The sequence below is a fragment of the Bos javanicus genome, chromosome 7 (genome assembly GCF_032452875.1).
Source record: "Bos javanicus breed banteng chromosome 7, ARS-OSU_banteng_1.0, whole genome shotgun sequence".
Classification (NCBI taxonomy): Eukaryota; Metazoa; Chordata; class Mammalia; order Artiodactyla; family Bovidae; genus Bos; species Bos javanicus.
Window position 1 is genome coordinate 15,104,439 of NC_083874.1, and position 24,830 is coordinate 15,129,268.

General features: G+C 48.4%; 1 protein-coding gene across 7 annotated transcripts in view; it reads left to right on the forward strand.

Annotated features, from left to right (window-relative positions):
• Positions 1–24,830, forward strand: part of SMARCA4 (SWI/SNF related, matrix associated, actin dependent regulator of chromatin, subfamily a, member 4) — a 90,291-nt gene that overhangs the window by 16,559 nt on the left and 48,902 nt on the right. For 5 of the 7 annotated variants that reach the window (XM_061422161.1, XM_061422164.1, XM_061422162.1 and 2 more), the window contains 12 exons: positions 1,710–1,842; positions 2,742–3,122; positions 3,427–3,525; positions 4,411–4,669; positions 6,603–6,729; positions 7,591–7,764; positions 9,104–9,277; positions 10,602–10,769; positions 10,862–10,912; positions 16,849–16,979; positions 17,301–17,358; positions 23,993–24,114. In XM_061422161.1, coding sequence (XP_061278145.1) covers positions 1,710–1,842; positions 2,742–3,122; positions 3,427–3,525; positions 4,411–4,669; positions 6,603–6,729; positions 7,591–7,764; positions 9,104–9,277; positions 10,602–10,769; positions 10,862–10,912; positions 16,849–16,979; positions 17,301–17,358; positions 23,993–24,114 — 1,877 coding nt within the window. The remainder of the gene's footprint in view (positions 1–1,709; positions 1,843–2,741; positions 3,123–3,426; positions 3,526–4,410; positions 4,670–6,602; positions 6,730–7,590; positions 7,765–9,103; positions 9,278–10,601; positions 10,770–10,861; positions 10,913–16,848; positions 16,980–17,300; positions 17,359–23,992; positions 24,115–24,830) is intronic. The other 2 variants (XM_061422159.1, XM_061422160.1) reach the window with 2 other exon arrangements.

Genomic DNA, 24,830 nt, shown 5'->3' on the forward strand with positions numbered 1-24,830 from the left:
AAATCCTGAAAGATGGCCTACAGCCCGTGGTTTCCTGCTTGGCTTACCTGCGTGACTCACGGAGCACAGCAGCCAGTGCCCTGTGTCCCCACTTGATCCTGTACTTGGGTATCATTGTCCTGACCACTCACCTGGGCACATCAAGGATGCTTTAGCCAGTGAGATGAGAAAAGCCTCTTTTCACACATATAATTTTCTCTTTTTTTGTATTCCTGGGAGGTGGTTGGAGGAAATACTTTCTTATGGATAAAAAGCATCTAAAGGAAAAGGTGCCTTTTTCAAGCATCTGGGATCACAGGTGGCCATCACAGTAGGAGATGCAAGGCCTGGGGATGAGGGGTCTCTGCCTACCCCTCTGGCTTCCCTGCCGGGCTGTCCATGTGTCCGTACCCCAGTTCACTTAATCCCCTCCTGCCAGCCCATCAGGTGCAGGTATGTATTGTGCACATTTTGCAGATGAGGAAGTAGGGTCTCAGCGGGATGGTCACTCAGCAGAGCCATCTCATCCCTTTGGCTTTCCCTGACCTCCGGCACAGTGAGGTGACCCCTCCCCCCTACCCATCACCCATATATTCCTGTCAACTTGGGTGCAGTATCTGTCTGGTCATTTCTTCTTAGAAAGCTGTTGAAGCTGTTGACGATTCTCTGACCGCTGCCCTTAATGCTGACTTAGGCCCGTTTCTCCTCCGTTTCCCCTCTCTGTTTTGTTTCTTCCTGGACACCTGACACGTCTCTCAGACACCTGCCATGTGTCTGGCTGGCCCAAGAGTTGAGGTCTGGTGGTCCCCGCCCCTTCCCCTGCCTGCAGAGAGCTCCTGCCCTGGGGGAGGGGAGCCTGTCTCTCAGCTCCCCAAGCCCAGGGGAGAAGGAGCAGAGGGCAGGCCCCACCCAGGGGTCTGCTCAGCATCCCAAGGGCCCTACGCTGCTTCTGGTTAGGAAGCTGGCCCTCTGCTCTTGGCCCGTGCCTTTTCATCCTCCTCCTTTCACGGTACACATTGAGCTGTGGCTGACTTTGCCTGGCCACCTCTTAGACCAGAGAGGTGGACATTGGCATCCGAGCCTGGGAGGGTCTCGGAAGACGTCCACTTTGCCAGCCATTCCATGGGGGGAGCGCTTAGTGCTGAACATCAGGAGGGAGGCTGTGTGTTTCTGTCCCACCAAGATCTGACCGTGTCTCCTAGGAGGGGCAGAACGATGTTACAAATGGCCCCCTCCCCGCTAGCAGGCAGGAGGCCGATCTGGGATCAGTGAGGACATTTGACTGTTGCTACTGTACCTCGTGGGCAGGAGTTACTGCCTGTCTCTGATTTACAGTCTCCCGGGCTAGAGGGTCCCTGTGGTCACAAGGTCTTCTTGTGACGGCTAGAACCGCTCCTGACCTGGAGCTCTGTGCGTGCTTCCCTTGTGAGATTTGGGCCATCAGAAACTGTCCCCCACCTTCCCCTGGGGTCCTCGTCCGGCCGTGCCCGTGCCCCTAGATCACCAGTCTGCAGGTCCCCTAATTGGCGTTATTTCACGCACAGGCTTTGACACCTAAGTAGGCATCAGGACCACGTCTTGGACCTAAGCTTGGCCATGGCGGCTCAATAAGTGCCTGGTGACTTGAATGCACGTTTTCAGTGACCTTGAACTTCTCTCGTGTGGTGCATTTCTGTGCTGTCTCTTCCCATGCCCCCTTGCTGATCCTGCCTTGTTGTCCACTCTCGCAGCCAATGGAGTCCATGCATGAGAAGGGCATGTCGGATGACCCCCGCTACACCCAGATGAAGGGGATGGGGATGCGGTCAGGGGGCCATGCAGGCATGGGGCCCCCACCAAGCCCCATGGACCAGCACTCCCAAGGTACGGTTTCCTTTCTCCTCTTTCCTCATGTTTCTCGCCCTCTGGAAGTCCCAAGCTCACTTTCTTAAAGGAGTCACCCATAGATGGATTCCGAGGACCCAGGACAGTTGAGCCTTGTGGTATACCCTGCCATGGAGGGCTGTTGAGCTTGGGCTTAGCTGGCGCCCTGTTCAGGCCGTCTTGTCCTAGAGCAGCCCCAGGAGAGTGGATACTGGTGGGATGAAACCATGTTCCACGCCAGCTGTTAGACAAGGGCTGGGCAGGACAGGGTCCTTAGGACAGTGGCTCTGGTGTCACCCGGGAGTGTATTAGGAATGTAGACTCTGGGAATTCCCTGGAGGTCCTGTGGTTAGGACTTCCACTGCTGGGGCCCTGGGTTCGATCCTTAGTTCTTGATCTGGAAAACTAAGATCCTGCAAGTCCTGTGACGCAGCTGGAAAAAAAGGAAAGAGAAAGCAGACGCCTGGTCCCTGCTTCAGACCTGCTGAGTCAGAATCTCAGGAAGGGGGCAGGGCTGGGCTTTATCTTTGCTCAATGGGGGTGGCTTCCTGTCAATGGGGCTGGAAACTCAGGGGCTCTGCAGGTAAGGGAAGTGAGGGGAGTGGATCTGCCCAAGGTGAGGGGCAGGGAGGCGGGCCCAGAGAAAGCCTGGATTTTTGTGTCACCTCTGCTTTAATCATTGGCAAGTTACTAAGTGGGCCGAACCAAGCGCTATGCAGGCTGCCAACCAGGCTGTGAGCGTGTGCCCTCTGGGCGTCTCTGTTTGAATCATGAGTACAAAGTCATTTGGCTGTCCTTGTCTCAGGGTAGTGGCCAGTGTAAGCTGGGCCCCATCTTTTCCTTAAAAATCACTGGAAATGTGCTGCCAAGTGACTGCCCAGACCCATGTCTCCCCACAGGTTACCCCTCGCCCCTGGGCGGCTCTGAGCACGCCTCCAGTCCGGTTCCAGCCAGTGGCCCGTCCTCGGGCCCACAGATGTCATCTGGGCCTGGAGGGGCCCCGCTGGATGGTGCTGACCCGCAGGCTTTGGGGCAGCAGAACCGGGGCCCAACACCCTTCAACCAGAACCAGCTGCACCAGCTCAGAGCGCAGATCATGGCCTACAAGATGCTGGCCCGGGGGCAGCCCCTTCCCGACCACCTGCAGATGGCCGTGCAGGGCAAGCGGCCGATGCCTGGGATGCAGCCACAGATGCCAGCTCTACCTCCGCCCTCCGTGTCCGCAACAGGACCCGGGCCCAGCCCTGGACCAGCACCTCCAAATTACAGCAGGCCTCATGGTAGGGCCCACCGCCCCGGCCCTTGGGATGGGGAGGGATCTCAGGGCCAGCCAACAGGAATGTGGACATGTGCGTTGGCAGGTTTGGGCTCTGCCATCCATTGGCTTCCCCGGCACCAGGGCTGCTGGTGATAAATGGTGTTTCTCTAGCTCCCTTGTCTGCTCTGGCGCCCACACCAAGGGGCTCCTTGTTAAATGTGTCCCCTGGAGCCAGGGCTGCCCGTGGTGGGGGCAGGGTGTGGGACCGGTGCAGGTATAAACACAGGACACGTTTTATCCTCTGGTCTGTTTTTCCTTGCATGTAGGTATGGGAGGGCCCAACATGCCCCCTCCAGGACCCTCAGGCGTGCCTCCTGGGATGCCCGGCCAGCCCCCCGGAGGGCCTCCCAAGCCCTGGCCTGAAGGTGAGTTCCCTCCGTCCTACTGACATGTCTGTGCCCTGATTCCCACGTCGAGTTCATACTGTGCAGACCCTGAGATGAACCCGGTCAGAGAGAGTGGGTCGGGGACACGTCTGCTGCTTCTGCCATCTTCTTTGGGTCTCACCTGGCCTAGCTTGGCTCCCAGAGCCTTGGGTTTGGTCCCATTCCTCTCTACCTACCCACCCTTGTCTTTTGGGTCACAGTGACCCTGGGGTCTCTGAGCCAGTAGCAGGAAGAGAGGGACAGTAAGGTATGAGTCCACTGTGCGACTCAAGTGAGAGGCTGCAGAGCAGACACCATCCTTCAGGATGTAGTGCCCTGGGCCCAGAGGTCACGGCCAGCCCCTTTCCCTCCCGAAAATGCCCCCAGCGCTGTGGAGGCAGGCTGGAGGGCAGGGTGACTCAGGGTTTTGTCACCCCTGTGTTCAGTGTAAAATGTAGTTAGTACTTATTTGAGGGTTATTATCTGTGAGGTCAAAGCTGTGGATAAAACAGACTCATTCCTGTCGTCTTGGGGCCTGAGGATCAGTGATGGGCATTGAAGAGCCAGTCCTGTAAATCAGATTCTGCTGCAGCTGGGGTGGGTGAAAGGCAGGCTCACCCCATACCCACCCCGGGTCGGCACCTGGACCAGTAGGGGCTTTGGGGAAGGGATGTGCAGGCTGAGACCTCAAAGAAGAACAGGGAGCCAGACCTCTCAAAAGTGAGGAGCCATGGGGCAGTGAGGGGTGGGGGGCTGGGAAGCTGCCCAGCCCATGTCAGCCTTGGGACGAGCTTGTCCCCGGGGCAGTCAGCACCCCACAGGCTCTTCACCTCCCAAGGCTGACCTGGGACTTAACGTGGTGGCCCACTTCTTGTCTCCCCCCAGGACCCATGGCGAATGCTGCTGCCCCCACGAGCACACCTCAGAAGCTGATACCCCCACAGCCGACAGGGCGCCCCTCGCCCGCACCCCCTGCTGTCCCACCCGCTGCCTCCCCTGTGATGCCGCCCCAGACACAGTCACCGGGGCAACCAGCCCAGCCTGCCCCCATGGTGCCGCTCCACCAGAAGCAGAGCCGCATCACCCCGATCCAGAAGCCGCGGGGCCTGGACCCCGTGGAGATCCTGCAGGAACGGGAATACAGGTGAGGTCCTGCCACCAGCCAGGGGTGCCCCCCCAACCTGTCAGCTCTGACACGCATTGATGGTGGTGCTCAGTTGTAAAGGCCAGTGGGGTATGCAACCAGAGGTCTCCCTCCTGCCTTGGTCCCCAGCCTTCTAGTTCCTGGTGTGTGTGCATCCTTGCAGAGAAACCCCATGTGTGTCAGAATAAAGGTGTCCACACAGCTTAGTTGGGGTACAGGGGATTTATGTGCACGAGGAAATTTCATAGATTCTGCAATACTGCCCTCCATGGAGGTTGTACAGATAGATACGTGTTAGAATGAACATGCCTGGTTCTCCTCTCCTATCCAACTTTTGGCTCATCCACATTCAAAAAGTCTCCTGGCGAGCTTTGCTGTGGACGTTTCTGAAACGTCACTCACTGTCTGCCTTGCCCGGGCCTCCTGGGCACTGGGCACTGTGTGAGGGGCCTGGCACACAGTAGATCTGTATCACCCTGTCCGACAGTTCTGGAGGTGCCTGAGATTCACTCCCTGGACGCCTCACGCTCCCCACTGTTTCTCCATTGTGTTTATCATCTCTTCAGGGCTGGCCTCCCTGAGTAATGGTAGCTCTGTCCAGGGAGGGGGCCTTGCCTCATTCACCGCAAATCCCCAGATACATCAGTGACTCAGCTTAATGACAGTCTTCAGAGTGTATCTCCAGCTGTGATGAGCCCTGGAGCTCCAGCGCCTGGGCCCGGGTGCCTCCCCTCCTGCTCCATCCGAATGGCTTAAAGATGGCCTGTCCATATGGCCCGTCTCCCTTCTGTCTCTATTCCCATGTACCTACCATCCAGCACCAAATGGGCCATGGGACCTTGATCCTTGCTCGCGGTGTCCCCTTGGTGAACTCTCAGCTTCTTTTCCCTAAGTGCAGTTCACCCTGCCAGCTGGCCCGCACTCCTCCCCAGCCTCCGTGCTCGCAGCCTTGGCTGTGCAGGCTGTTTTCCCTCAGGTAACTTACATTACACCTATTTCTTGGGTTAAAACTGGCTTCCCATTATCAATTTTGCAACCCTTTGTCTTTAACCCCTGCCCAGTGCTCTGTCCTCACCTCCTTGACTCTCCTGGTTCCTCTTTCTGTTCAACAGGTTAGACTCATTCCTGCTCCAGGGCCTTTGCACGTCCTGTGCATGACTGCTTGTGGTTATTTAAACTTTATTGCCAAGGCCTCCGTGTGGGAGAGACTCTGTCTCCCACACCCCTCCTTTCTTCAAAGTACTTCTTTGGAATAGCTGTAGATACTTAATTTTTTAATTTCTTTATGGCTTTTCTTCCTGATAAACTTATGAACTCTGTGAGAGCAACCAAGAGCCCTGGTTAGTCTTGTTTAATGCTGAAGCCCCACACATCGAGTGTTCCTTGGCATACAGTAGGTGCTCAGTAATTAAGTGTGTGAAAATATGGGGATTATTCCATTTGAACTTTATGCTCTACCCCGCCCTTTTTCTTTTTTTGGCTGTGCCGTGCAGCATGTGAGATCTTAGATCCCCAACCAGGAATCGAATCTGTGCCTCCTGCAGTGGAAGCACGGAGCCTTAACAACTGCACCTCCAGGGAAGTCCCCTGTTTGAACCTGAGACCAAGCCTGTAGGGTTGCTCTGAGGGGTCTCCCCATTTCATAGCTGAGTAGATTTCCAGGGCCGGGATGGAGGCCCCGGCCCGCCTGACTCCAGAGATTTGCTCCCACTGCTGAAATGCCAGAAGCCGGCTGTGCACTTTGAGCTTTCCTGTGTGTTGCGGCTCCTGGGGCCTCTGTGGCTGCCGTCCTGTGTGCAGTCTGTTGTGTGCATCCTTGCTCTGCCCTCTCCTGTCTCAGAACTAGTGTTGGACTCCACTGATGAGGATTCTTTTCCCTGTAAACTGATGAGATCTCACGTCATGGGTCATTTTTTCCATCTTCGCACCCTAGGCTGCAGGCTCGCATCGCACACCGAATTCAGGAACTTGAAAACCTTCCCGGGTCCCTGGCCGGGGATTTGCGAACCAAAGCTACCATCGAGCTCAAGGCCCTCAGACTGCTGAACTTCCAGAGGCAGGTGGGCGCAGATATGGGTTGTGGGGTTAGGAAGAGATCCTTCCTGCCAATACTGATGCTCAGATTCAGAGAGATGCTTACTGGGCAGTTTTTTTTTAATCTTTCTTTCGCTCTATCTCTCTCTGCGTTGGGTCTTACTGTGGCATGCAAGATCATCGTTGTATCACTTGGGATCTTCATTTGTTAGGCACAAGCTCAGTAGTTGTGGCATATGGGCTCCAGAGTGTGCCGACTCAGTAGCTGTGGCTCGTGAGGTCTCTAGGTGTGATTTGAGAGCTTGATAGTTGTGGCTACAGGCTTAGTTGTCGCAAAGCATATAGAATCTTAGTTTCCTGACCAGGGGTCAGCCTTGTGTATCTTGCATTGCAAGGCAGATACCCAACCAGCAGACCATCAGGGAAGTCCCTGGGACAGTTATGAAGTATACCCTGACCCTTAAGCCACAGTGCTCCCCCTCACAGTCACCCACTGTCCCCGCTTCCTCTCCTCGTCCTGCCATTGGAATGAGCAAGTGTGGGCCTTCCTTAAGGTGGCCGTGGCCAGCTTGCAGCAGGAGGCTTGGATGGGTCTATTTCTGAGGGTCCTTTGCTTTTGAATGAGCAGTAAGAACTTTTGTGTGTGGTTGCGGGAGGGCAAAGCTGGAGACCTGAAGACGTGAGAGGCGCTCTCTGGGGGTCCAGGGGCAGCCGTGTCCTGCACTGTGGGTGCCTGCTAGCACTGCCCCCCCAGGTCCTCTCCATGCGTGTGTTTGTGCTCTCGGGTCCTCCTGGGTGTGGCAGCCCGCTGCCTGGTTTGCATTGTGGAGGCACGTGGGCATCACCGAGTTATACCAGTTGCCAATTTCTCCCCTTCCTTCCTGAAGCTGCGGCAGGAGGTGGTGGTGTGCATGAGGAGGGACACAGCCCTGGAGACGGCCCTCAACGCCAAGGCCTATAAGCGCAGCAAGCGGCAGTCTCTGCGCGAGGCCCGCATCACCGAGAAGCTGGAGAAGCAGCAGAAGATCGAGCAGGAGCGCAAGCGCCGGCAGAAGCACCAGGTGCATCCCTGGGGTGCAGGTCGTCAGCCCCGCACTTTGGGGTCCCAGTTTTTGTCTGCACACACAGTCTGCGTGTGTCTCTGTTCATCATAACAGTATTCTAGGCGCCGAGAGTACTTCAGTGAACAAAACCAGTAAAGACAGTCGGGGAGATGGACTGTAATCAAACTCACATATGACGTTTGGGGAGTTAGTAGGGTGTCAGGAGACAGGACATGGGGATAGACAGAGATGGAGGAGCCATTCACATGGGATGGTCGTTCAGAGAGGGCCTCCTCGAGAAGGTGGGGTCTGAGCAGAGACCCGAGGGAGGAGCCACACGGATGTGTGATGACAGAGGGTAGATGCAAAGGCCCTGGGGTTGGACGGCACGCTGGTGTTGCATGTGGTCAGAGTTGGGGGAGCGTGCGTGAGGGAGGGAGGGAAGTGAGGACAGGGAGGTGATGGGACGAGCGTGTGGGGCCCTGTGGCAGAGGGAACCACTCAGCTTTGTGCTGGGAGTGAGGTGGGCGCCACGGAAGGCCTGAGCAGAGGCAGTATCTGACTGAGGTGGTTACAGGGTCTGTCAGGGAGACCAGATTCTCTATTCAAGCAGGGTTTGGGATTATTTTGTCTGTTTACATTTATATTTATGTTTTTTGTTTTACTTAATATAAAAAGATTTGTATTTTCTAAAGTTTTTCTCCAAACAGTGTCTGTTATTGGCATAGTTTAAAATAACAAAAAGTCAACATTCAGCGATTAACCACTGTTAACTTCTTGGTATATATCATTGCATTCTTTTTTTTTTCCCTCTATATAAACACAGTAGTCATAAGTTAAATAGCTGTCTTTAAAAAATATATAGACATGGTGACCTGTTGAAAGTATTACTGAAGTCTACATTGCCTTCTGTCTCCAAGTGCTCAACATTCAGTGGTTTATGAAACCATTTCCCTGTCTTGGGACACACAGCGTATTCTCCACTTCCCACTGTTAAAAGTGACGCTGGGCTAGGCATTCTTGGACTTGAATTTTGGCGCCCATCTCTGCCATTTTTCTTAAATCCCTCGCAGCGATGGTTTGGATGGGGGAGGGGATGGGGGCGGATTTTGCAGTGGTCGGTGGGCCCTGCCAGGTTGTCCCAGCCAGGGCAATTGCCCTGGCTGCTGAGGTGGGGTTGGAGGGGGGCCCTTCCCACCACATAGTCCCCACAGAGAATGGTGGACCTTGTCAGCAGGCAGTGTCGCAGGACCAGTTTGATCACACCCCCTTGGTTTTCACCAAGCCCGCTTTGGAGTTTTGTCTCCCTCGGGGCAACATCCCGTAGTCAGTCGGCTCTTCTCTTTGCGCTCTGCAGGAATACCTCAACAGCATTCTTCAGCATGCCAAGGATTTCAAGGAATATCACAGGTCGGTCACAGGCAAAATCCAGAAGCTCACAAAGGCGGTGGCCACGTACCACGCCAACACCGAGCGGGAACAGAAGAAGGAGAACGAAAGAATCGAGAAGGAGAGAATGCGGAGGCTCATGGTACAGTCAGCCATGGTGACCTGGGTCCCTTCAGGAGGGTGATGGGTGTTGGGAGCCTGGGGATCAACCACCCAGGATTACGCTGGGGCATTTTGCTGCTTAGTGTTAGAGGTGGGACAGAGGAAGAAAGGATTTGGGAGTCCGAAACACCTGGCCCCAGGTCTTTGCCTGGTCACCCTGATTGTCAGTGACCTCTTGACCTCAACCAGTTAGCCAGCTGCTCTGTGGTCTCTGAAAGCTGGAGGTGGCACTGCCCCCTAGTGGGACAGCCACCTAGTGTGTGCCCAACCTCCCCACCCCTTTGCATGTAACCACGTATTATTCACGGAGGGTTCTCTGATTGGGCCAATATCGACAGCCCTGCTGCGTGGACAGGGACCACAGTAGTAAGGAGGACGTGGTCCCTTCCCGCGTGGGGTCATGCTGGCCCTAGAGAGACAGGTGCCCACAGAGACAGACAAGATGGTTTTGGGGGGTGAGAAGTGCACAGAGGAGAACAAAGCAGAACCAGGGAGTGGGGATTAACTGTGTGTTCCAGGTAGGGTGGGCCTGACCCACGACTGCAGAGCTCTGGGGCGGGGGGTGTGCCTCCCAGCACAGAGGGGAGCCAAGAGCATAGACTCGAGGCAGGAGGAAGCTATGTGTGGGGCTTAATCAGTACCCCCTAGAACAGCGTGGTTCAAGGCAGTGAGGCTGGAGTCCCACCTCCAACCTCCTGGTATTCACGGGGGGCCTGGCAGGCCATGGAGGGCTTCGGCTTTAATTCTGACCCTGAATGGGAGGCTGTGAGCTAGAGGAGGGCAGTGTGGTCTGATGTCTTCTCAGAAAGCCAGGTGGGAGAGTAGTGGTTTGGAAAAGGTGGAGAGAATGGTTGGAATTTGGGTGTCTTGTGAACAGAGGGGATGGGGCTTTTTTCTTCCCAGTCTTAGTCTGGCCACATTTCATGGCATGTGGGATCGTAGTTCCCCAACCAAGGATTGAACTCATACTCCCTACAGTGGAAGAGTGGAGTCTTAACCGCTGGACCGCCAGTGAAGTCCCAGGATGGGCCTTTTAAATGGCTCCTGCAGGACCATGTCTGTCCAGCTGGACCCTGTGGGGCCTGGTAGGGGTGGAAATTGGGGACGTTCTGCAGGGGAGTTCATAGATCACATCAGTGAAGGGCATGTATAGAGCACAGTGTAGGCCGTGAGCTCAGTGCTTCCTAAATGTGGGTCTGGCCACTGGTTAGCAACACCCCACAGGCTTCTGAGTCTGTTGGCTGCCCTGGGTGCTGGTGGACAGGTGAGTCACAAGCTTCCGCCATAACCACCCGCTTTTGCAGGCCGAGGACGAGGAGGGCTACCGAAAACTCATCGACCAGAAGAAGGACAAGCGCCTGGCCTACCTCCTGCAGCAGACAGATGAATACGTAGCTAACCTCACGGAGCTGGTGCGGCAGCACAAGGCCGCCCAGGTCGCCAAGGAGAAGAAAAAGAAGAAGAAGAAGAAGGTGCGCCCCTTGGTGGGGCTGGAGTGGCTGTGTGTGGGCATGCACCTTGGCCTTCTCTGTCAGGGGCTGACTGTCTCTCTCTTCCCTTCCAGAAGGCAGAAAATGCTGAAGGACAGACGCCTGCGATCGGACCTGATGGCGAGGTGAGCAACCAGGGCTTTCTTCTTGTGGACATGCCAGCCCATCCCCGGAAGTTAGGTCAATTTCACCCTTAAAGTTTTTTTCGTTCTGAAATTATGAAATGTATGGTGCTGGTAAGAGTCCCCCTCGGTCCCCTGCCACCCCCCCACCCTTCTTGCCCCCACTCTCCAGAGAGCACATCGTTCACACGTGGGTGTGTTTCCTTCTGGGGCTTTTTCTGTTCATGGGCTGTTATTTCTTTCTTAGTTCTTTCTTTAAAATTTTAGACTCCCCAGAGAGGTGTAAGAACAGTACAGAGAACCTTTGTGTGTTCATCACCCACATCCCCACTGTTGATACTCATTTTTTATAAGCCATTTGAGAGTCAGATGCCAACATGGTGGCACTCTGCTGCTCTGTATGTTTCATGTGTACATCCTAAAAACAAGGCTGTTCTTTTCTATAAGTGTACAGCAGTCAAAACCAGGAAATGAACATTGACGCAGTGCTGTCATCTGATCCACAGCCCTTGTATGGACTCACAGTTGACCCTCTGGTGTCCTTCACAGCAGCAGGAAGCCCTGGAGTGACGCAGGGTCCTTCTCCATGCATCACATGGGGAGTGTGTGGCGTAGATTGCTTCCCTCAGTGCTGACCTTGATCCCTTGGTGTCAGCCTAGGCGTCTCCAACTGCAGTGATTGGAAGTACGCTCTGGGGAGGTACTCAGACTCTGGAGATACTGTAGCGCCTGAAACCTCCACCCACTGTTCCAGCGTCCACTGTGTTTGCCTGCATCAGTTTTTGCCATAACGGTTGCAAGATGGTGATTTCTCCAGGCAGTATTCCTTCTGTGTTTATTAGTTGGCTTTCTGCAAGAAGGGAAAGTCTTCCTTTTTTCTTTTCAAATTGGAGTGTGCTTAACAATGCTGTGTTAGTTCCTGCTGTATCCCATTTAGGTCAGCTCAGAGCATTTAGTAGAGTTCCCTGTGTTATATAGCAGGTTCTTATTATCTGTTTTATACATGTGTGCTGTGCTAAGTCACTTCAGTCATGTCTGACTCTTTGTGACCATGTGGACTGTAGCCCACCAAACTCTTCTGTTCATGGGGTTCTCCAGGCAAGAATACTGGAGTGGTTGCCATTTCCTTCTCCTGACCCTGGGATCAAACCCACGTCTCTTAAATTTCCTGCATTGGTGGGCAGATTCTTCACCACCTAGGAAGTCCATTTTATACATAGTAGTGTATATGTGTCAGTCTCAATCTCCTAATCCATCCCATACCCTCTCTTCCCTCGTTGGTAGCTATACATTTGTTGTCTACACCTGTGTCTCTATTTCTACTTTGCAGATAAATTCACTAGTACTATTTTTCTAGATTCTACATATATGCATTAGTATGCGGGATTTTCCTTTCTGACTTACTTCACTCTGTGTGACAATCTGTATGTCCATCCATGTCTGTGTAAATGGCACAATTTCATTCCTTTTTATGGCTGATAGTATTCTGTTATATACATGTACTATGTCTTTTTTTTCCGTATCAGTATTGTGTTATTGTAAGGGTTCCGGTTTCTCCACGCCTTTGTCAATACATGTTATTGCCTGTCTTTTTTAAAAGTTTATTTTATTTTTGGCTGCATTGGATCTGAATTGATGTGTTGGGGCTTTCTCTAGTTGTGGCGAGCAGGGCCTACTCTCAGTTGCAGTGCACAGGCGTCTCATTGCAGTGGCTGCTTTTGTTGCAGAGCACGGGCTCTAGAGCCGGGGCTCAGTAGCTGAGGTGCACAGGCTTAGTTACCCGTGACATGTGGTATCTTCCTGCACTGGGGAGCGAACCTGTGTATCCTGCGTTGGCAAGTGGATTCTTAGCCACTAGACCACAAGGGAAGTCCTGCACCACATTTTCTTTATCCATTCCTCTGCTGACGGACACAACCTTCTGTTCTTTATTTGGCTCATGGGCCATGGTTTGCCGACCCCTGGTACTGACTCATGGATTCTCATTTGGTCTAATGGATTTACTTGGTTTAATCTTTGCACTGTCATTATAGATTTTGATGCTCAAGACTGTTCCAGTTTAGGCCAGTGGGAACCCCTTCACCTTAACTCCTGTGTCCCTCTGCCCCATTGTTCTCTGAAGGCGTTGTGACTTCCTCACACACCAGAATGGCCCCAGGCTCATCTGCTTTCCCTCCTGAACTCAGCCATTCCTCCAGGGAGCCCTGACTCCTTTCATCAGAAAAGAGTGTTTGGAAACCATGATCTACGTGTGCTCATTGTTACTGAGCTTTCATTGTTTGGGGGCCCTCTCAGCGGACATATCTAGGAAATAGATGTGTGTATGCACGCACATCCACTTTGGTAGTTACATGTATTAACTAGTTATATAAATTTAAAATGTTGCAGTTGCACTGATACCTCCAATTCTGATCCAATACCCTGGCTTCGTTCTCTCCTTCTCCCTGCCCATGTTATGATAGCCCCAAACTGACTCCTGTCTGCCACAGTATAATCCCTTATTCGCAGAGTCCTAGAAGGCGCAGGAAGTACATTCAGAGTGGCTAACGTGTGGTCAGTGTTTGTTTTCAATTTAAAATATGTGCTCCAGGGACTTCCCGTGGCTAAGACTCCGAGCTGTCAGTGGGGCCTGAGTTTGATCCCTGGTCAGGGAACAAGACCGCACATGCCACAACCAAGACCTGGCACACCCAAGTAAATAAGTTATTATTTTTTAAGTATATGCTTCAGATCCTTTGTTCAGAAGATTAGTCCTCCCAATTGTGAGGTTCCCCCCAATCCTTGTTGGTTTTATTTATTTGTGTGCATGTATGCTCAGTCCCTCAGTTGTGTCCGACTCTTTGTGACCCCATGGACTGTAGCACACCAGGCTCCTCTGTCCATGGTGTTTCCCAGGCAAGAATATTGGAGTGGGTTGCCATTTTCTCCTCCAGGAGATCTTCCCGACCCAGGGATTGAACCTGTGTCTTTTATGTCTCCTGCATTGGCAGGGGGATTCTTTACTACTGGGCCACTTATTTACTCCTCACTTATTTATTTAGTATGTGAAATATTAGCCTGGTCCCAAAGTCAGAACCATGCAAAGAGGCCCCCTAGAGAGGGGCTACTATCCCCACACATCCGTCTCTTCCAGAACATTCCTTCCTGCCTCCTGAAGGCAGCCATTCTCACCTGACACACTCATGTGAAAAAAAGATGTGAGATGTGCAAATGAACGGTGTGTTGTCTACCCTCTCCCTGAACCCCTCCTCTAAGCCCCTTCCCAGAGGGAAGCCTTGAGTAATCATGGGAGTGTGTGCTCTGGGGTATCTGCTGTATACATGCCTCCTGGAGGTTTTCTTTTCCCCGCCTGGTGCTGTATTTTAGTTTTTCCAGTTTCACTCTTATTTATTTATTTATTACCCTCACCATACTCTTTTTATTTATTTACTTGTGAGATTTATTTATTCTTTTTAATGTGGATCATTTTTAAAGTGTTTATTGAATTTGTTACAGTACTTCTGTTTTATGTTTTGGTTTTTGGCCAAGAGGCATGTGGGATCTTAGTTACCCTACCAGGAATTGAACCCACACCCTTTGCATTGGAAGTGCAGATTTGTAACCACTGGACGGCCAGGGAAGTCCCACCTGACTCTTTTTAATGTCACTGTATTAGAGATGTGGCTGTTGCTTGCTTCTTTGAATCATAAATGCGATACTTCTCCTTGGTGAAAAAATGATAACATGAAATGTGAATGTAGTGACGACGTGAGAAGTAGAAGCCCCCATGGTGCTTGTTCTCTCATGAGCGTGCATGTTGATTTCTGGTTGACGTCTCTCTCTACACCTTTCCCAGAATCTTCGTGCTTGCATTCCCTTTGTTTTGTTTGGGAACCATTTGGGTTAGTCTACACATAGCAAGACTTCTACTTGGGAGAGTATCTTGGACCACTTTCCATATCAAGCCATTAGTTCTCTTATTTTTTTGTATTGACATACTTAGAATCTCTTTCATCGTTCAGACCGATAGCTGTTTAAGTTGCTTCACATCAGTAGATACAGCAGACACCCTGCACCAACCAACTCTGATGGACCTGTGTACCTCCTCCCTTGTTGGTAGCTCTTCCCCCTGTTTGCTTTCTTTTTTACACGCACATTGTGGTAATGAGCCTCCTTGTACTTACCTTTTGATGCTCTCTTAGCTGGTATGGCTTAAGCATCAGAAATACATGTTTTTATGGTTATGAAAGCTGGAAATTCAAGCTCAAGGTTCAGCAAGGTTGATTCCTGGTGAGGACTCTGTTCCTGGTTTGTAGCCTCCTGCCTTTTGGCTGAAAAGAGAGCAGGCTCTGGGGTTTCTTCTACAGTCACTAATCCCATCATGAGGACCCCACCTTTATGACCTAATTATGACCTTATGACCTTAACCTGGATTACCCCACCCCCTCACTCCCACAGGGCCCTGTCTCTAAATATAGTCACATTGGAGAGTTGGGGCTTGAGCTTTTGAGTTCCAGAGGGGACACAACCTAGCCCATAGCAGTTGGCACACTTTTGCCTATTGGCCTGATTCCAGAAATGAATGGCTATAGTGATTAACTCACATAATGTGTTGATACTTATTCCACAGGGTTTTATTTGAAATATTGAATTTTTTAAGAAGAGATGTGGGCTCGCATTTGACCACAGCACAAAGCCTTCCTGAGGCCATTTGGGGCATTCGTATGGCGGGAAGCTGAGGCCCAGGGAACTCTGGAGGATTGCCACTGCAGCTGCTCATCCTGTTACAGTGACAGGAAGCACTGCTCCATGGTGGCTGCTGGTGGTCCACAGCCTTGGCTGGACATCATTATCACCTGGGGAACTTCTGAAAATTAGAGAGGCCTGGGGTGAGGACCCCAGGGCAGTTGAGTCAGGATTCTGGGGATGGAGAGGTCCCACCATCAGCACCCTGATTGCTCCCAGGAAAGATGCAGGGGTGACAGTCACTGACCGAGGCAGCCTGCAGAGCTTGTTTGTGGGGTGGTGGTTAGGCGGGTTTACAGTCCATGGGGTTGCAAGAGTTGGACACAACTGAGCGACTAAACAGCATCAATAGTCTCTACTGAGGGTCATTGTAGGTGGTGAGCACAGCCTGCAGGGAGGTTTGGGAGGTAGTAAGTTCCTAGTGGGTGCAGACAAAGGTTTCCATCTTCATCCTCATCCTGAAGGTCTTGCCAGGAAATGTGAAGGATCTGTTGAAGGGGAAAACTTCATCTGAAGTCAGTATCTCAAGAAATCAAGGAATTAAATATTTGTTGCTACAAGGAAGTTGTTTGATTTTTCAAAGATTCTAATTAGCTGTTTAACAAAAAAGAATGAGGACCTTTGATGAAGTCTACAAATCCAGTATGAATGGAAGCAATCAAGGGCCAGAAGAATGGGAATAGTGTAGTCACTTGGGTCAAAAAGGAATGAATACAGAAGACCTTGTTTCTTCTGTGTGGAATTGATCTAGGAGAACACAGCAGAAACTGATTGTGGTGGGCACCTGTAGAGAGAGGGACTGTTGAGTTCCGGGGTGGGGATGCGGAGAGTCAGCACTCCATCTTCTTGAATCTTGGACTGTATGATTTGTTATTGAGTTGGCCAAACAAATGGGCGTTGGGTTGGCCAAAACGTTGGTGTGGGTTTTTCAGTCCCATCTTATGGGGAAACCCCAACCAATGTTTTGGCCAACCCAATACCTATTTGAAAATCGAAAACATTTATGTCAGTTATTTCCAAGACACAGCTGTTATCAATTGGTTACATATATTTTTACTGAGTTATTAACATTCAGTAACCCGGCTTGTGTGCCATTTTTCTGGGCTGGAGTTGGGGTGGGTGGGGGGCAGTTCCCAGATGGCCCTGGTGCGTGGATGGACGCCCAGGGTACGAACCCTGCAGAACCTCATGTCCTGCGTGTGACTCTCTTTCAGCCTCTAGACGAGACCAGCCAAATGAGCGACCTCCCGGTGAAAGTGATCCACGTGGAGAGTGGGAAGATCCTCACAGGCACAGATGCACCCAAGGCTGGGCAGTTGGAGGCCTGGCTGGAGATGAACCCGGGGTGAGTGGGGTCTTGCGGGCCAGTGGCAACCAGCATCCCAGGTTGAAAGGCAGCCTCGTTCCACGGGAGCTAGCCACCAGGGGTGGTCCTGGTCGCGTTGGGACCAGGCTGATTTGCTAAAGAAAGTGAATCATGCTGGTTCTGGGGAGTTTGTTTTTTTTTTAATCTGTGCTGCATGACATATGGGATCTTAGCTCCCCCACCAGGGATTGAACTCATGCCCCCTGCATTGGAAGCTTGGAGTCTTAACCACTGTACCTCTAGGCAAGTCTCCTGGGAAGATGTATATTACAACACTGATTTTTTTTTTCCCCTCTCCAGGTATGAAGTAGCTCCAAGATCTGATAGTGAAGAGAGTGGCTCAGAAGAAGAGGAGGAGGTAAGAGTTCGTTTGCTGACCATCCAGGCCCTCGGGGCTCTGTGGTGTGACCTCTACCACCATGGATGCTAAGCTCCTCTTCCACTCAGGCCAGGCATCGAGTTGGGTAAGAGATGGGCAGGGGGCCGCTGAGGCTGAAAGTTGGTTTTTGAGAGCCACATTGCTTAATATGGTAGCCTCTCATCACACGTGACTGTTTCCACTCTAACTTCATTAAGTAAAATATAGATGTCCTCAGTCACACTGGCCATATGCCAGGCACCCAGCAACTCTACCCTCCAAAAAATGCCGGTATGAAGTTATGAGCATGCGATCGTGAGCATGCAGATTTTGCCCCTTATCATCTGTTCTTTGAAAACCTTATACATGATTGTATTTATTGTGCGTATTCTCTAAGTCGTTGAATTATGCCCTCTGAGGTGATTTTTAGAGTTTCCCTGGTTGTCAGAGCTCAGATGAGAGTCTTATCCCTTTGTCTGTCCTGGCCAGCCTTGGGAAGGGTGACTGGGAGGAAGCCCGGGGATGCAGTGTCTGTGGGGAGGGTTCCTTCTGCACGGTTACCCCCAAGAAGGGTACTCCTTGCACTCCCCCATCAACTGTGGTGAGGGTGGCTTACAAGGCTTTTAAAAAGCTTTCGCCCCCTCCATGAGGTTAGAGACAATTTTAACAGGCATATCTTTGCTTATTAAGATCAAACATTTTTTCAGGTGTTCTGACCACCTAGATTGCTCCTTTGAATGATTTGCTTCACTTGCCCATTTCAGATCAGTTGTGTATTTTAGCTGAAACTTTAAGTGTTCTTTATGTATTTACCTCAGCCTGAAATCAGCTTGGTGTTTATCTATATCTTTCTTTTGATTTGTCCTGTCTTCACTCCCCTCCTTCTTACCTCTTCAGGTTACCTGGAATTTATTTTGTGTAGGAATTCAGATGGAGTCCCTTTCCCCCCACTTCTAGTAGTAATAAGTCCCACAGACAGAGGAGCCTGGCAGACTACAGTCCATGGGTTGCAAAGAGTAGGGCATGACTTACTGATGGAACAACAGCAAAGTAGTATTAAGACAATGGGTATACTGTTGGTTCACCGCTTCCCCACTGACCTGTGATACTTTTAAAAAATTAATACATTGGAAAAAAAAAATTAATACATTGGGTTTTTATATCCACCAGTTTTTTTTTTTTTAATTTTAAGAATTTACTTTTCTCGTTATTTTGTTTTATTTGTTTTTAAATATTGAGGCATAGATACATAGTTGATGTAGTATTTAAAATTCCTTTTAAAATTCTAATGATTTTTAGACTAATAATGCTTCATTGAAATTTTTTTAAACAACTTTTTGGAGATATAATTTGCATACTGTAAAACGCACCCATAAGAAGATTACTCTTCAGTGATTTTAGTGAAGTAACAGAATTGCATAGTCATCACACTACACCAACTTTAGAATGTTTTCATCACCCCAAAAAGCTTCATCTCACTGATTTATAGTTTGTTCTCGCTACTTCCTCCAGCCCCAGGAAATCTCTGGTCTGCTCTGCTCTATAGATTTGCCTTTTCCAGAGTTTCACATAAATGGAATTATACAACATGTGGTATTTTTTGTCTGGCTTCTTTTACGTGGCATGTTTTTAAGTTTCACCTATGTTGTCTGTATGTCAAAAGTTTGTTCTTCATTGCTAATTATTAGAGAAATGCAAACCAAAACTACAATAAGATACCACCTCACACTGGTCAGAATGGCCATCATTAAAAAGTCTACAAATAACAAATGCTGGAGAAAGTGTGAAGAAAATATTTGCAGTATTGGTGGAAATGTAAGGTGGTGCAGTCACTATGGAGAACATTTAGTTCTTCAAAAAACTAAAAATGACCGTGTGATCAGAAATCCTACTCCTGGCATATATTCAGATAAAACTATAATTCAAAAAGATACATGCACCTCTGTGTTTATAGCAGCATTATTTACAATAGCCAAGATACGCAAACAGCCTGAATGCCCGTCGAGAGGTGAATGGTTAAAGAAGATGTTAAAGATAATACACACAGTGAAGTATTAGTCATAAAGAAGAATGAAATAATACCATTTGCAGCAACATGGATGCACCTGAAGATTGTCATACTAGGCAAAGTCAGTCAGAGAATGACAAATACTACATGATATCATTTATACATTAAATCCAAAATATGATGTGAATGAACTTATCTATACAATAGAAACAGACATAGAAAACAGACTTGTGGCTGCCAGGGGGCAAGGGAGGAGGAAGGATTGGGAGTATGGGACAGGCAGATACAAACTGCTATTTATAGAATGGGTAAACAGCAAGGTCCCGCACACGGAGAACTGTATTTAATACCCTGTAATAAAGCATAATGGAAAAGAAAAAGGAAGATATTCTCTGCTTTGAGGGTGTAGATTTAACCCTTATATGCATATTTCCAAACTTAACAAACTCAACTATCAAAATTTTTGATAAGATGTGTACATTTTACTCTTAAGTAATTTATACCTCAATTTAAAAATATTAAAAAGAAATATTGTGGAGAAGCCATTAATAAAAGTTAAGATGTTAAACAAATTTTTTTATTCCTGAGTCGTGTTCCTTTGCATGGATATACACATTTTGTTTGTCGATTCACCAAATTGTGGGCATTTGTGTGTTTTCCATTTTCATTTCTCTTGGGTAAATACTTCGGAATGGCATTGCTGGGTCATATGGTAAGTTTATGTTTAACTTTTTAAGCAATTAGCAAACCACTGCCTGAAGTGATTGTACCTTTTCACAGGTCCCCAGTTTCTCCGTGTCCTTATCAACACTTGGTATTATCTGTTCTTTACATTGTAGGCATCCTAGCGGGTATGTAATGGTATCTCTGGTTTTACTTTGCATTTTCCTAGTAAGTAGTGACGTTGAGCATCTTTTCAAATGTTTATGCACCATTCAGATGTCTTCTTTGGTGAAAATCTACTGAAATCTTCTGGTGATTTTTAATTGGGTTGTTTGTCATTTTATCATCGAGTTGTAGGAATTCTTCATATGTTCTTGATACCTGTCCTTAATCAGATATATAACTTGCAGATATCTTCTCCTGGTCTGTTTGCCTTTTTTCCCCTCAGTGTTGTCTTGAAATGTAAAAATGTTTCATTTTGATGGAATCTTTTTATTGATTTTTTTCTTTTGTGAATTGTGCATTTGGTGGTATACTGAGAACTGTTTGAAATCATGAAGATTTTTCTTATGTTTTCTTTTGGAAGTTTTATATTTAAGCTCTTACATTTAGGGTCATAGTTGAGTTGATTTCTGTGTGATCTGAAGGTCTAAGGGTTTCTTTGTATATGGATATCCACCTTACCCAGCACCATTTGATGAATAGGCTATTTTCCCCCATTGAATAGCCTTGGCAGCTTTGTGGGAAATTAGTTAGAATAAGGGTTTGTTTCTGATTCAGTGTTTTTCTGTTGATCTGATTATGTTTATCTTTGTGTCACTGCCACAGTATCTTGACTATTGTAGCTTATAATAAGTTTTACAATCAAGTAGTGTTAGTCCTTCAACTTTTTTGCTGTATTGGCTATTCCAGAGCCTTCACATCCCCATGTACACATTAGGATCAGCTCATCAATTACTACAGAAAGGCTTGCTGGGATTTTTGGGGGGGATTGTGTTGAGTCTAGATCAGTTTTGGGAGAATCACGTTTAATAGTACTTCGTCTTCCAGTCCATGAACATGAACTGTTTCTCCATTTATTTTGATAATCTTTAATTTCTTCTAGTATTGTTTGGTAGTTTTCAGAGTACAGTTTTTGTTTTTTTGTTGTTAAATTTTTTCTTAATTATTTTATCCCTTTTATGCTACTATAAATAGAATTGTTTTCTTAATTTTATTTTTGAATATTTTGTAGCTTTTCTGTGGAAATAACATGGAAAAAAATTTTTTTATGTTGATCTTATGTTCTGGGAACTTGCTAAACTCATATTGGTAATTCTAGTAAGGTTTTTTTGTTTGTTTGATTCCTTGGATTTTCACAAACAAGATCATGTCATTTCTTGGATTTTCACAAACAAGATCGTGTCATTCATAAATAACCATGACTTCTTCCTTTCCCATCTGTGTGCCTTAATTTTTAATCTCTTTTTCTTGCCTTGTTGCACTGGCTAGATCCTCCAGTAGAATGTTGAATAGATGCATCCAGAGCAGGTATCATTGGCTTGTTTTTGATGTTAAGTTTGAGGCAGTTACTCTGCCACTGTTTAGTGTTAGCTGTAAATTTTTCGTGGGTGTCTTTTAACAAGATGAGTAAATCATGTTCACATCACACTCTCTTCCTTTTTTGCTTATCTTACAGTGAATGTTGTTGTTTAGTCGCTAAGTCATGTCTGACTCTTTTGCGACCCCATAAACGGTAGCCTGCCAGGCTTCTCTGTCCATGGGATTTCCCAGGCAAAAATCCTAGAGCAGGTTGCTGTTTCCTTCTCCAGGGGATCTTCCCAACTCAGGGATGGAACCTGGGTCTCCTGCATTGTAGGCGGGTTCTTTACCTCTGAGCCACCAGGGAGCCCACAGAATGTTTAGTAGAAGGCTGTATTAGCCACTCTGGGTTCTGACTTTCACCCTTGTGGGTTCTTTTTTGGTGTTTTTATTTGTTTAATAAATTATCTAGGCTGAATCTGTGGGATGTTTCCCCAGGGAATGTGCTGTCTGTGGTGTCTGCTCGGTTTATTGTTTTGCTTTGTTTTTTTCTCATTTTCATTTTTAATCCTGGCCCTCTAGGAATGGGTTGTATTTCTTCATAACGTAGCAGTCACCTCCAACACCTTGAGCCAGTAAAGACTGTGTCTCCTGCCAATAGATCTGTGTATGTAGAAGAGCATGTTCTGGGTCTGGCTCATTTTCAAGCCTACCCTGGCTTTTACTTTCCGCCGGGCCCTGTTTCATTTCCTTTGCGCATGTGCAGAGCCCTCAGCTGGTAGTCTGCTCTCCCTACGCGTGGCTGAGGTCCTCAGCTCCACTGACTGCTGCTGGCCCGAGCATTGCCCACTGCTGTAAAACAGCTAAGTCCCCCATCAGCCTCAGTTGCCAGGCCTCATGGCCCGCCTACCCTGACAGCTTACATGTCAGGAGGGGAGAGGAGAAAACACCCACAAGTAAAATCTCTACAAACTCCCACCCTCTACTTACTCAAAGCTCGGCAGTTTTTTTAAGCATTAGTGCCTCTCAGACTCCAGTTCTCTGGAATGGTTCCTGGTGCTACTTTTGTCCAGCTGTCATGTCACTTTTTAAGGTAAAATTTGCTGATCCCCTTTAATTGAAATCAGCCAGGCTTCCCATTCCTATTTAATTCCTGGTAATATCAGCTTGGAAAGTCTTACAGTTATGATTTTTGGGGGCCAAAGTGTGTGTGCTATCATCACGTGTTCATTATTCCCAGTAATCTATAAAATTATTTTGCTTTCTCCAAGGGAAATTTCATTGGAGTCTGATTGGAATAATTTTAACAGGTTAATTAACAGATACTTTCTTTTTTTTTTTTTAGTTTTATAGCAGTTCCATTGTACACACACATTTTGTGTGATTTAAACAGGAATACAAGGATAGTTTAATGTTAAGGAGTACATTTGTGTGTATTTTATCAATATGTCATACAGAATCCCCTTTATTATCTGCTAAGTTAATGTTAAAATATCCTTTTAATGAAACATAATACTTAAATAGTAAGTCCCCTACATACAAATGAGTTCCATTTCGAGAGTGCGTTCGTAAGTCCAACAGTTCACATAGGTAGCCAGCTAACACAGTTTACCTATATAGTACCATACAGTAACAGGTTTATAATACTTTTCACTCAAAGAATACATAAAACAATCATGAACTATAAAGAAAACATTTTCACTGTTATAGTATGGTACCTTGAAAAGTATAATAGTACAGGTCAGTAGCTGACACTCAGGGGTGGGCATCTAGTGAACAGGCAAGAAGAGTTTACGGACTGGAGCGGGGAGAGGAGGTGGGAGATGGCAGAGCTGGAGGATCGTCAGCAGTAGGAGACGGAGGGCAGGCTGCTTTGTCATTCACACCTGACGTTGATGGATTGCATGTTCACATCTTTGAAAGTTCTCAACTTGAAGGTTCATATGTAGGGGACTTACTGTACTCACATTTATAGAAAACCTCTTAGTAAACTATGGTGCCTGTTACCACGAGTCTTATTTGACATGTTTTAGACATTTGGGCTGTGTCAGTAAAACCAAAAATAAATCAGGACCAGCAAATATTGAAGGTTGCCTATGAATATTTAATACCTAGAAAATCCAAGAGAGTTGAAAAGCTGTTTTAGTGGCATACATTATGTAAGAAGAGCTGGGTGCAAATAGAATCTACTAGCAGCAACTGAAGTACAGAAATATCCTGAGATATCCTTAAAAAGAAGTGTCTGGACTCTGCTATGAAAACTAAAAATCATGTACTGAGCAGCTAAAAGAAGATGCACGTGAAAAGCATGACATGTTTGGGGATGGGCAGGAAGAAGGCGTGTGGGTTGTAAAACCATCCCTAGTTTCTGGGCTTCTCCCTCGGGCGCCCCAGGCCCATCCCTGTGGTGACCTGGGGAGACACAGACCTGTCTCTTGGCAGGAGGAGGAGGAGGAGCAGCCGCAGCCCGCGCAGCCTCCAACCCTGCCCGTGGAGGAGAAGAAGAAGATTCCAGATCCCGACAGCGATGATGTCTCCGAGGTGGATGCCCGGCACATCATTGAGTAAGGATTCTCTCTGCCCGCTCCCACTCTGCCAGCTCCCTGCGTGGGAGCACCAGCTGGCAGCCATTGCTGGACCACCTAGGTCAAATGGACTTAACTTCAGATGTCTCTGATTTTCATAGGGTGTGATGACAGTCCATCCATTCACGTGGTTCATCTTGTGTGTAGGAGATGGTGGGGTTTACCACGAAAGATTTACCACGCTTGTGCTCCAGCTCAGCCCTCCCCCTCTCCTCCCTGGGAGAAATTGGTTCCTCCGCGTGTATCTTCCATGCATACCCTCTGCTTTTTTTTCCCCTTTTCATTTCTGGGACACTCTTCTGCCCCTTGCTCCTGTGTCTGTGTACACACAGCATCTCACTCTGTTCCACATCTGGCCGCGTGGTGTCCCTGCCATGGTCTTGTACTGTGGCCTTTGTCTAGTGGTGGTCATTTAGGTTATTTTTCATCCTTTGCCCTTGAAAGCAGTTAAAATTATTATACCAGTTTCCTGGTGGCTTACAGTACAGAGTTAGTGGATACTCTTAGAGGATTGAGAATGATGTGTATTATATACACTTCAGGCATGGAGGGGAACCATTAGAACAAACATACAATCTTTTTAATCTATTAGAAAAACCCTCTAAGCCTCCAGGCCGCAGCCCGGTACCTCTGTCAGATCAGCGGCAGCATTAGATTAGCAATAAAGTGCTCGATAATATGTAAAGTACTTGAAT